At 45.1% G+C, this 12,171-nt stretch overlaps 1 protein-coding gene across 2 annotated transcripts; it reads left to right on the plus strand.

Annotated features, from left to right (window-relative positions):
* Window positions 1-828: 828 nt before the first annotated feature.
* atxn2l (ataxin 2-like) lies at window positions 829-11,441 on the plus strand. Of its 2 annotated transcripts, none has more exons than XM_069675837.1 (23): window positions 829-920; window positions 1,311-1,368; window positions 1,878-1,934; window positions 2,042-2,113; window positions 2,277-2,496; window positions 2,692-2,810; window positions 3,015-3,106; window positions 3,327-3,533; window positions 3,934-4,241; window positions 4,482-4,565; window positions 4,701-4,844; window positions 5,054-5,131; window positions 5,424-5,485; window positions 6,075-6,403; window positions 6,700-6,769; window positions 7,537-7,698; window positions 7,793-7,856; window positions 8,078-8,244; window positions 8,391-8,523; window positions 9,795-9,904; window positions 10,402-10,584; window positions 10,745-10,895; window positions 11,042-11,441. In XM_069675837.1, the coding sequence occupies exons 1-23, from the start codon at window positions 904-906 to the stop codon at window positions 11,098-11,100; spliced, it is 2,946 nt and encodes a 981-aa protein (XP_069531938.1). In that variant the 5' UTR covers window positions 829-903; the 3' UTR covers window positions 11,101-11,441. The 2 variants fall into 2 exon arrangements, with proteins under 2 accessions (XP_069531938.1, XP_069531940.1); XM_069675839.1 differs by having other exon boundaries at window positions 1,311-1,356.
* The last annotated feature ends 730 nt before the right edge of the window (window positions 11,442-12,171 follow it).

The raw sequence follows: 12,171 nt of genomic DNA on the forward strand, positions 1-12,171 counted from the left end.
TTAAAAAGTATGCATTAATTAACAAAATATGTCATACGATTATTTTGTTTATTGTTTCTTATTGCAAATAAAATATTGCACTACATATATCTAAAAGCTAATTTTCATCCCTATTCCACTAAGGACATTCAGTTTACAGAGATAAACATTTTGTTATTATAAGTATTAAGTAAAAGTAAAAAAGTACTTATCAGATCTTTGGGGTGGAGGGTACATGTGTCAAAATGTACCTATAAGACCTTTATTTTTTAGTTTATGCTGCCTTTATATGACACATTTTGTGTTTAATCAACAATGTGTTTGTTGTTAGGATAAAACTGAATTAATTGCAGCTCATATTTGTTGCAGTTCAATTTTATTTCGTAATTTATTTGCTAAAACCAAACAAAAACAGTCTCCAGAAGCAGTTTCCTTACATGACCTTTATCAGGACCGCCTTTCAGAATCATCCTGTGAAATAAATGATTGATGGGAGGTCAAACCAATGAGAGGAAAGGTCTGAAATCATTGACAGAACGTTTCTCCAATCAGCGATTGCATTAAATCAGTAGGAGGGGTTTACGTTTGGTGCGTTCGTTACAGGAGATCCGGGGAGCCCGGATGCTTTTGACTTACTGTTAATGTGCGAAAACACACGCCCTTTGTGAGTACTTACGTCCTGTTACAGTTCGACATACAATAAAAAGTATTTGTCATCTAAATTTAAATATTTCTGTTCATTTTTTACCGCTCGGGACCTGCCCACCCGTTATAATCGAGCCGTGTCACGTGCACAGCAGTTGCCGGGTTTTGGCAAATCGAACGCATCCGCTGCTGTGTTTTGTTGTTTTTCAGCGGTGTATCGTGTTTGGCCTGTCAAACCGTGTGACTTTTCACTGGAGCAACGAGACGGGAATAACAGGGATGCACATGACTAAAAAGTACATATTGCACAGTTTGACTTCTTCACCTGTCAGTTTCTAAAGTGATGCCAACATCATTTCTAGCGGTTCGTCCGTGTCCGTTGCTAAAATTCGACGTCTACGCTAAGCTAGCTACGTTAGCCGATTTAGCTAGCTGATTTTACTGTTCTGTTATTTAACAAAATTATTGCTTTTTCGGCTTTATCTTCAAGAGAGACAAGTAAGAATATGAAACTTAATTTATTAGTTATTAAATCGTGCATTGTCAACCTTTAAGTTGCCCGCTTTCTATAAGGGAAGGTTGCTGTTTTGATCCTTTGAGGCTTGTGTTTATTGTTCTCAGTGAGGGAGCACTTGATACCTTTAGCTGTTAGCTGACGTTTATTATACATTTTTCAACCTTTACAGGACCAGGAGCACAATGAAACCACCATCACAGACTCCGTCTTGTCCTGTAAGCAGCTTAGTAAGTAGTGACAGCTCCTTGACTTTATGAAGATTGTTATGAGTGGCTTATGAATAATTCATTACAGCTAGGTGTGCCAATGTTTACCTGTATTTTTCTGAAATGACAGTGACATCTTTGGTCTGAGAGAATAACAAGCGTCAGAGCTTCCTACAAACATCCGGTTCTTTAACAAGCATCGAGATTGTGGAAGTGTCTTTAAAGAAAAAAATCCATGGAGCAAATGTAAACAAAAGGGTCACCTTTAAAACAGGACTTGTAACTTGTCACGCCATAAATTTAATGATCAGATGTGGCACAAGTCCTAGTTTATTGTAAAACTACATAATTTTTACCAGTAAATATATTATAAATGGGAAAAGTGTTTTATATTTAATTAATGTATTGATCATACTGATCCATTCACATCGATATGAGTAGTAGTAGTTAACTGTTGTAGCTGGTCAAATGTGAAAGACAACAGATTTCTGTTTTGGAAGTTTGATCTCATATATGATCTGTGTTTGCAGTTATTTGAAGGCGTCTACAACAATGCCAGAATGCTCCATTTCCTCACTGCGGTCGTTGTGAGTACTGCTCTATGTAAATCTAAATCAAGCATTAATATTTTCAAGCTTATTTTTGATCATAAGACATAAAATCACACTCAAGTTCTCTTCACTGCTGGTTTCAGGGCTCCACCTGTGATGTGAGAGTGAAAAACGGCACAGTGTATGAAGGAATCTTCAAGACTTTAAGCTCACAGGTGCAAAACTTTCTCTGAACCTTTACTTTTAGGTACAACATGGTTACAAAGGCTGCACAGGTGCACATGGCTGCTGCAATCCACCATACTCACATGTGGAAAAAAATGGCTGTCCTGTGATTATGATGAATATATGTGATTAATCTGTGTGTACTCTTACCAGTGTGAGCTGGCTGTGGATGCTGTTCATAAACGGAGCGATGGAGATGATGGAGGAGGTGGAGGCGAGGAAGGGGGAGGAGGAGGAGGAGGAGGAGGAGGAGGAGAAGGAAGCCAGTTCTCACCACCCAAGATTGAAGACATCACTGACACCATGATCTTCAGCCCTGCCGACCTGGTGACCATGACCTGCCGTGATGTCGACTTGAGCTTTGCTGTCAGAGGTAAGCAGACACTCAGAGAGATTTTTCATCTTTATGCGGTTAAATAAAAAGTAAAAGTGGATATTAAAATGTTCCAAAAAACACAATGAAGTGAAGATTAGAGACAAAGTGGATTAAAGTTGTGCAGATGTTTCGGTGGCAGTAAAACAGTAATTTATTTATTGGTGACCTGTGTGTGCGTGTGCTGGTGTTCAGACACGTTCACGGACACAGCCATCAGCTCAACGCGGGTGAACGGGGAGCATCGGGAGAAGGTTCTGCAGAGGTGGGACGGGAACGGAAACGGAGAAAACTTTGAGCTGGAGTCAGACGCGGTGAGGGAACACACCCACATTCCTGCAATAAGATCTTTACATCACTTCCGTTTTAAAGGCCTTGTAGCAGCTGTGATCTTTGGATCACCTGCTAATACAGACTTACACTTGAGTCCGGTATAAAGAGGATCACAGCAGCCAGGAGAGAGAGGGCAGCTTCCACTCTCTTATATTTAATGTTTTTGCTTCTTTTATTCCCCCCAGTCAAACGGCTGGGACGCCAACGAGATGTTCAAGTTTAACGAGGAGGCGTATGGTGTTAAGTCCACGTATGACTCCAGCCTCTCCATGTACACGTGAGTCTGTTTACACTTACACTTAGAGTTAGAATTCATGGGCTGTGTCACCGACATTGCAAGCCAAACCTGAACCAAAATCCAGGAACCGGTTCTTGTATCAGTCCCATTTCAAACCACTGTTACTTTTTGAAAAACTAACAACACAGTGCATAAGTATAACTAAGTTTATAACTCAGTAATTTGTTGTCATTTCTGTGTCATCTGTCTTGACTCCCAGCATGCCTTTAGAGAAGGGGAACTCTGAGGTTTACCGACAGAGGGAAGCGCGGGCAGCTCGGTTAGCCAACGAGATCGAGGGCAGCCTGCAGTACCGCCGGCGGGTTTCTTTGGAGAACGACGAGGGCAGGAGCGAGGAGGACAAATACAGCTCCGTGGTCCGAGAGAGGGAGGAGAGGGCTAGCCCTGGATTCGCCTCCAGCGGCAGGTGAGAGAAACTTCATACACTGCTCTGGTCTGTTTAATATGTTAGTTTATCTCCAAAAAAACAATATGAGGAAAATCTGACCATGAGATTATCTCACAAAGCAGAGCAGAAGTTACTGTTGGAGTCTGCTTCAGCTGGATGTCCTACTTGTGATTCCTGTGGAGAGGAATAATGCCCACAATCCTCTAATTGTACAAAATCCTGCAGGATTATGAGAGCATTTTTTACTATTGCAACTTGTAAGCTTCTTTATATAACTGACAAACATGTAAACATTTAACAAAGCTTTGATGGCTCTGCTCAGCCACAGGAATTCCTCTCTGATTAAAAACAGGACTTGAACCGAGTCGCTTCCCAGACATCCTCTAAATACTTCTTTTCCCTCTTTCTGGTCTTCCAGGGAAGGTAAATACATTCCTCTCCCACAGCGGGCTCGAGAGATCGGATTGTCTGGCAGCAGCGTGAGAACCGGGGGCTCCGGACGCAACACCGCACCGACCTCCTCCAGGCACCCGCCGCCCAGCTCGTCTTCCCCAAAACCAGCCTCTGATACGAGCAGTCCGCAGTCCGGCAGGACTGCCTACTCTCCTCACCAATCGCAGAGCAGCCCGCCAGCAGCCGGCAGCCCTCCCTGCACCAATCACGTGCCGCACTCCCTCTCCCATCCACAGGGGCTGGCTGACACGTCGCGCTCGACTTTTAACGGAGGTACGGAGATGCTTCACATTTGGTAATTTGTTTGCATAATAAATTCACATGAACATGGTAAACACACTCACCTCACTCATGTCCACAGGGATAAACAAAAACGTGTGTGTAGGACGAGAGACCAAAACATAGAGGACAATATATTTTGACAAATATCTGAATGCTAGTTTAGTGTATAATTGCACTTTGCTCTTCTCTTTGTGTGTTGGCTCTAACTGCTTCTCTCTCTCTCTCTCTCAGTTCCATCCAGAACTTCACCCAAAGCTCAGAGACTTCAGAGCTCCAGAACCCTGAGGACCCCGAACTCCCAATCCTCACCTGCAGGTAGGTACAACACACTGTTGAAAAGCAGACAGTAGCTAGGGCAACAAAAATGAGAAAGTCCAGTTTCTCCTCTTACACATCCCTCCATCTCTGCCTCTCTCTCATTCTCCGTTAATCCATCTATCCTCCCTTCAGTCTCTCGTGCTCCAAAACCAGACGCCCCTCCACAGGACCTCCACCTGGTTGGCCCTTCCTTCTTGGACTCCTCCCCCTCCACTGTAACCACTACAAACACCACCAACAAACCCTCAGGCCCCACCCCGCTCTTCCCTGTCGATGGTGAGACATTTAATTTAATTATTAAGGTCTAAAACATACAGAATACAGAATGTGCAAAATGTCTTAGAAACTTTTACCTCAAGGAAAAGGACAAGGTGAGATAAGGAAGTCCAGAGAAGCTAAAATTAAAATGTAGATCCACAGTGCTGATTAATTAAACAGCACTGTCTTTGTTAGCGGGTTGACTCTTGTCTCTCTGTCCTCCACAGTGAATGAAATCCTCAGCACAGCAGCTAAAGAGCGAAGTGAGAGTCTGTCCAGTCCACAGGAAGGCAAGAACAGCAAAGGTAAAGCACCTCAAGGTTTATGTCTCCATTTTGTATTTAATTTGGATAAATACTGACTCTCTCACTCTCTCTCTCTCTCTCTCTCTCTGTTATCTAATTTTGTACTTTTTTATATATATATATATATATCGATAGATATATATATTTTGATCTTTATTTTTTACCCTCTGTGTGCTGATTCTTTCCTATTGTATTGTACTGTATAAGCTGCTGGAGACTGAATTTCCCAGAGGGAGTCATCCCAAAGGGATCAATAAAGTTGAGTCTAAGTCTAAGTCTCTCTCTTTCTCAGCTCCCTCGTTCCAGCAGAGGTCCCAGCTGGATGAGCTACGCAAGTTTGGCAAAGAGTTTAGGGTAAGAATAATGTGATGCCGAAGAGAGGGGACACAAACTCCCATTTAGACGTCATACAGAGGACATACGGGGGTCATACAAAAGTCTTCCTGGGGTCAAAGAGGCATCATACAGGGGACATACAGGTTTCATTCAGGGGTCATACAAATGTCTTCCTGGGGTCAAAGAGGTATCATACAGGTTTAATTCAGGGGTCATACAAATGTCTTCCTGGGATCAAAGAAGCATCATACAGGGGACATATAGGTTTCATTCAGGGGTCATACAAATGTCTTCCTGGGGTCAAAGAGGCATCATACAGGGGACATATAGGTTTCATTCAGGGGTCATACAAATGTCTTCCTGGGGTTCCATACAGGGCTCTTACAAGCATCATACAAGGGTTTTAAAGGTGTCACACAGGGGTCATATTGTGGCCGTGGCAGCATCATACAGGGGTCTGCATAAGTTATACAGGGGTCAGGGTTCAGATCTACCATGGCATAGATTTATCCGCGTTTGTACCTAAAAGTTTTTGGATATTTCGTTATGTTGCATCTGAAAATGAGTTAGTTTATTGACCTTTAATGTCTTCCTGTCTGTCCCTCAGCTGCAGCACAGCTCCTCTCCGTCAGCGAGCCCGGCCTCTGCAGATCCTCCTCAGCACAGCTCCGCCTCACCTGCTGACTCCTCCTCTTCCTCCTCTTCACCTGCGCCGCCTAAACCCGTCACCCCGCTCACCTCTTCTGCCCAAGAACTGCAGCAGACAGCAAGTGCATCTCCACCCACCACCATCCCCGCCGCTCCTGCCGGCACCCAGTCCTCGGGGTCAGGAGGTCTGGACCCTGGGATGACACAGTCAGCTCTGGGCCCAAACAGCGAGGAGGCGGTCTCTCCAGAGAGCAGTGAGCGACAGGAGGCTGAGTCTGTAGCTGCTGCGTAAGTCACATTTGAATAACTACGTCAGTCTGTTTGTTTTAGTTGCAAATCAAAGGGGTTTATGGTGTAGCCGTTATTTTTTAAATATGGTTGTAGCAAGCGTTTTTCAATCTTTCCTAGGAGATGTTCACCTGGTTGTTTGTTACGAAAAGAGACAGAATTAATTGTGCAAAGAATAAAAAACGATCGCTAAAGAGGGATGTACTGACAGCTGATCAGTCACTGTCTGAAGCGGACGGAAATCAGTTTATGTTTTGTGTCTGACTGCATCTCTTCTGTCGTTTTCTTTCTTTCAGGCAAGTGAAAAATTCAACTTTGAATCCAAATGCGAAAGAATTTCTTCCCATAAAAGGAAACGTGGTCATGGTTAGTTTGTTGAAACTGTCACACACACACACACTAGGGCTGCATAATTATGGCCAAATGATAATGACGATTATTCTTTTTTTTTTATTGTACTTTCACATTTAACTAAACGGAGCAAGGCTGCAGAGTCATGTACACATTTTGCATCAAGCTAAGACTCTGTCTGTCTTTGGGAGTTGGGTGGGTAGGGTGTTGCGCTTCTGACTTGACGCTGGACAAGGACGGGGAGTAGCGACGTTATCCCTCTCGGCCTTCGTACACTCATCGTGCTGCACTTTGTGCGTTTTTTTCAGGTGGTTGAACAAGTTAGTTGTGTTGCTTTGCGGTGCAGGCGCAGGTTTCATGCACTCTTTGCATATTATTGTTTCTTGCCCTAAACCCGAAATACCTCCCAACTCGATGATGAGCCGTTTCGGGGGACCAGCTCTCCGTCCTCTATTCCAGACATTTGACTTTTATTTCTCCAGACCGTCTCTGTTGTTACTCTTCCACTCCAAACTGCTGCTGGGAGGTCGGCGCTCATGACATGACACGCCAGCTCCCCCAACAGTGAAGCCAAAACCTCTCGATCGCCCCCTGGGGGAGTGGCTGTTTTAAACATCAATATCGCTGTCAATCAATATTTAATCATGGGAAGTCAAAATCGTGAACGGGATTATTATTCGATTAATTGTGCAGCCCAAACACAAACACACACACACACAGTCAATGTCTTACTGACAATTACATAAGTACTGACAGTATCCCTTCTCTCTGCGTCGTGACAGAAGCCTGCGTTGACTCCCACCCCTCCTCGACCGACTCCCCCCAGCCCCTCCTTGGTTCTGCCTCCTCAAGGACAGCCAGGAGGAGGAGCAATTTACAGCAGCCAGCCTGGACACTACCTGTCCTACGTCTCCCCGCTCCACATTCAAGGACACTCTATCCAGGTTTGTATCTGTGTAGCGTCTGTCAGTAGAGATTCATCGCCTAACGAAACCTTTCCTCTGCTGCAATGCTAACGTCTCCCTCTCTCCTCCTCAGACTCCTCAGATGTATCAGTACACCATGTCCGCTGTCAACCAGGGCAAATACCCCAGACCTAAAGGTGCGTTATACACTTTGACATTAATCTGGTGATCGTTGTGTGTACATCCATGGATGCCCTGCAAACAGGAGCTGCTGACAGCTTACTCAGCATACTTTTAGTGCACACGATTTGACACTTTGCATTATTAATTTGGACATCGAAGCTCAGAATATCCCGTCTGCATGACTCTTTTATCCACGGTTAAAACAGCGACCTTACTTCCTGTTCTGCTGTTTCAGGCCCGGTGGTGGGACAACGCCCGGAGCACCACGCCACCCAGGCATCTCCCATGATCTCAGCTGCGGCCTCAGCAGCAGGACCCCCGCTGGTGGCTTCGCCCTACCCCCAGTCTTACCTGCAGTACGGTCAGGTGATCCAGGCCATGCCCCCACACTACCACGGACAGGTACAGACGGGTTTCTGGTTTTATACACACAATCAAACCCATCACTGAAATACAAAAGCTGGTTGAATTTTTATAGAATATTAACACAATTTGTATTCATTTAAAAGTCTTATCTCAGGTTTTATCCGTCCTCTGTCTCTCTCCAGCCAGTGTACTCGATGCTGCAGGGGGGTGCGAGGATGCTGACGTCCGGAGCCCCTCCTCAGCCCATGGGTCCCCCTGGCCCACAGTACCCTGGCCAGGCGGAGGGCCAGCAGAGGCAACAACAGGCCATGTATGGTAAGCAGAATGAAGCTGAATTGAACATATTCATCAATTACAGAAATCTGTTTTTTATTTTTGCATCTAAAGAAACCCACAGCAAAAAAAAAAAGAAATCATGACTTTTATGAACATAGTTTGGTTTGTTATGATCTGCCCTCATAATAAGTCAATAGTTGTGAATTCTGGGCCCTTAAAGGAAAACATGAGAAACAAAATGTTCCGGTCTTGCGTCCGGTGTCATCTCTGACTTCTTATCTGCTGCCGGAAGTAAACTTTTTTCACCTCAGAGCTTCTTAACACGATTACTCAAGAATGATAAAGTGAAAACACGTGTGTGCATAAAATATCCAGATCCTTTGATGTGACATTCAAAGTCTAGCTCCATCACAACCTGTTAAATACAGTCTATGAGGGAACTGAGATGAAACCAGTGTTTTGCTCTAAAAGAGAATTATTACCGCGACTCCTTCACGTCGAAAGGAGCCAGTTGAGGTGATTCGGGCATCTGATTAGGATGCCTCCTGGGCGCCTGCCTTTGGAGGTTTACCGGGCACGTCCAACTGGGAGGAGACCCTGGGGTAGACCCAGAGCCTGCTGGAGGGATTATATATCCCGTCTGGCCTGGGAACGCCTCAGGATCCCCCAGGAGGAGCTGGAAACCGTTGCTGGGGAGAAGGACATCTGGGTCACCTTGCTTAGCTTGCTGCCACCGCGACCCGGCGGCGGATAATCGGAAGATAATGCATGGATGGATGAGGAGAATTATTAGACTCTCATATAAAATATTAACTCAGAATGGTGTCAGCTGCATTTGAATAAATTTGTGTCTTCTATTTTTATTTCTCTTTTATTCATAATGCTACATATGACCCTTGTCAGTCAATCAAAATAAAGTTGCAGATTTTTCAAGCAAACTGTGTTGAGTGGCCACAAAGGCATAATGTATTTATCAGTATTTACAGATAATCTATTTGCATTCAAAGAAATGAGAAAAAGAAGTGGGCCAAGTATTGAACCCTGTTGCACTCCTCTTTTAAAGAGAGGTATATAAATCCGGTTTGTTATATTGTCGTCATATCTATCCAATATAACAAGAAGTCTTGTCCACAGTCTCTGTGGTGCAACATAAAAACATTGTGCAGACACCAACACAGTAAGAGACGAACTTTCAAGACAGTTTTAATCTACCTTTCTCTACTGTCGTTGCTGTGAGCCTTATTATCACATGCTATCTTTGTGGTCTGTTTTAATCACTGGATTCTCGCTTTTATTTGTCGTCTCTCCAGCTCAGTCGTTCTCTCACCACTCGGCCTCAATCCATCCTCAGCCCTCCAGCACCCCCACTGGGAATCAACCCCCACCCCAGCACACCGCCCCCAGTCCAGGACACTCTCAGGTAGGTTTACCCTCACATTAGCCCTTTTTACACTGCGGTTCTGCCTCAGCAGCCTTTGCAATTTTCCATTGGACCGCGTAAAGCCGCCCCAGTGTGTGTTTTATGTAGCGTTCCAGCATTGCGGAAGAAAATTGTGTGCGAGGTGTAAACAAACAGAGTGTGCTTCAAATACACACATACAGCGCTGTCCCGCCCTGCCAGCTCCACTGTTTACATTGACGCCATTTCGCCTCTGTAACTACCTCGGATGCCGGTTCAAAGGTGGAACGACTTCGCCCCACTATTCCGCCTCCGTGTGTTTTACATAGAAGACAGAACGTAACAGTGGTGTAATAATCCCGCCTTGAAATGGCAGTGTAAAAGGGGCTTCTGTTCAGCAGTAATGTATTTATTATTTAACACAGAAGAAAACTAGGCTTCTATGTGATGTCCTTTCCTGTGTCTGTCTCTTCCTGGGACATTATTTGATCAATCTACATCTCACTTTTCCCTTTCAGACAAATCAGGGCGGTCCTCAGCCTCAGTCCATGTTCCACTCTGGAGGTCTGTCGGCTCCCACCCCTCCTAACCTGCAGCCGGGACACAGCTCCCCACAGGCCTCTTACACCATGCAGGGATACAGCCTGCCCACCCACCAGGCGCTGCCGCACGGCTTCCCCTCAATCAGCCAGCTCACACAGGTAGATATCAACATCAGGGAACTTTATCTAAGAGTGAAGCCGGTTACCGGAACAGGCCTGAACACAAATTGTACTTCCTGCAAACACCACAAACTCTCCTTGTGTTCTGTTTAGTTTGTCAACAGATTCTCACGTGGTTTTCTTTGTTTGTCCTCCGCAGGCTCACGTCGCAGGAGGGATGTCAGGACCGCACCACTCTGCAGGTCACGGACTGCCCCCCGTCATGCTGCACTACGTCCCTCCTCAGCAGGGCAGCGGCTCCAACCCGCAGCAGGGAGCACCACAACATTTCTACATCGGACCCCACCAAGGTAAAACACAAACTCATGCACACAGACCATCTTCCTCAGAGGAGAAAAAAGTGTTATGGATCAAGTTACGTTCTGTAATTGAAGATGTTTATAGCCCCAAATGTTTTTAGGTTTGTAAGAACTGGTGTGTTTTGTGTGTCTTCCAGCTGTTCAGGTTCAGGCTCACCCCTCCCAGCAGCTTTCCTTCCACCCGTCTGCAAACTGAAACCTCCTCGTCCCAGCTGGATCCAGGAGCGAGGAAGAGGAGCGTTACCGTGTGTGACGAAACACCCCCCACCCACCCCCCCAAAAAAATCCCAAACCTCTTGTAACATTCCCACCTCATGACTTTAAATTAACACGTCCTCCCTAACACTTTTATCTTTTACACAGAAACATCTCACACAGGACTTTTCTGGATTTTAAAATGTAAATACTGACTGTTTTCACTCACAAACATGAAGATGGACCGAAGACCATAACTGACGACTGTGGAAAATGTTTTCCCCGCCCCCCCCCCTCCCCTCCCCTCCTGTCCTTTTACAGACGAAACCAGTTCATTAATAATAAAACCATTGAAAAAAACAACTTCTGAATTTAATCGAGAGCGTTTTGTTGGAAGTTGTTGACTCAGTACAAACACACAAACAGTTGGAATGTAGAAGTTATGTATTTTTAAACCTGGGCCCTTTTTGCCCCGAATTTGGGGGTCGAAATGACTCATAGGAACAAAAACTTTTAGAATCAGTCCAGCAGATCTTCTCCACTGTAGCTGCTGTACGGCTGCAACATAATCCCCTGGGGCAATAACGCCCTATCAAAGTACGTCCACTAAAAGTGCTTGTTTTTGCCGCTGACGGGCTCAGATTGTTACTCCAGGTGTCCGACAACATTACGGAAATGATCGCTACAAAGATCCTTTTTGTGTAACCAGAAACAGAAGTCTCGCTCAAGGAGAAGTCTCGCTCTGAAATCCCACGTGAGTTTTAGTTGGAGAGAGGATTTGTTTCCATAGAGGACTGCCAGCAAGAATATATTTCAAAAGCCGTGGCTGAACGTTTACCTGATTTCGTTGATGAAGATGAGGCGTTTGAATTCGATGGCCGTCCCTTTTTATTTGAGCCAGAGTATACGGACGAAGAGATCAGAACGAGGAGAGAGAGAGAGAGAGGATAGAGAGAGAGAGGGGCAACAGGCAGAGGAGGATAAAACAAATAACCTACGCTTTCTGTACACCAACACAACAATCTCTACCAGAATCTCTCTCCCACTCTTAACTCACGTTTCCACCGTCCTC

Source organism: Semicossyphus pulcher, unplaced genomic scaffold (assembly GCF_022749685.1).
Source record: "Semicossyphus pulcher isolate SPU_LCO1_2020_fin unplaced genomic scaffold, fSemPul1.0.p SCAF_25, whole genome shotgun sequence".
Lineage (NCBI taxonomy): Eukaryota > Metazoa > Chordata > Actinopteri > Labriformes > Labridae > Semicossyphus > Semicossyphus pulcher.

Bases quoted from the DNA above. Each gene is read 5' to 3' on its own strand.
- atxn2l (XM_069675837.1), top strand. The intron at 2,114-2,276 runs GTGCAAAACTTT...TACTCTTACCAG, and splicing joins TCAAGACTTTAAGCTCACAG to TGTGAGCTGGCTGTGGATGC. The intron at 4,566-4,700 runs GTAGGTACAACA...TCCTCCCTTCAG, and splicing joins CTCCCAATCCTCACCTGCAG to TCTCTCGTGCTCCAAAACCA.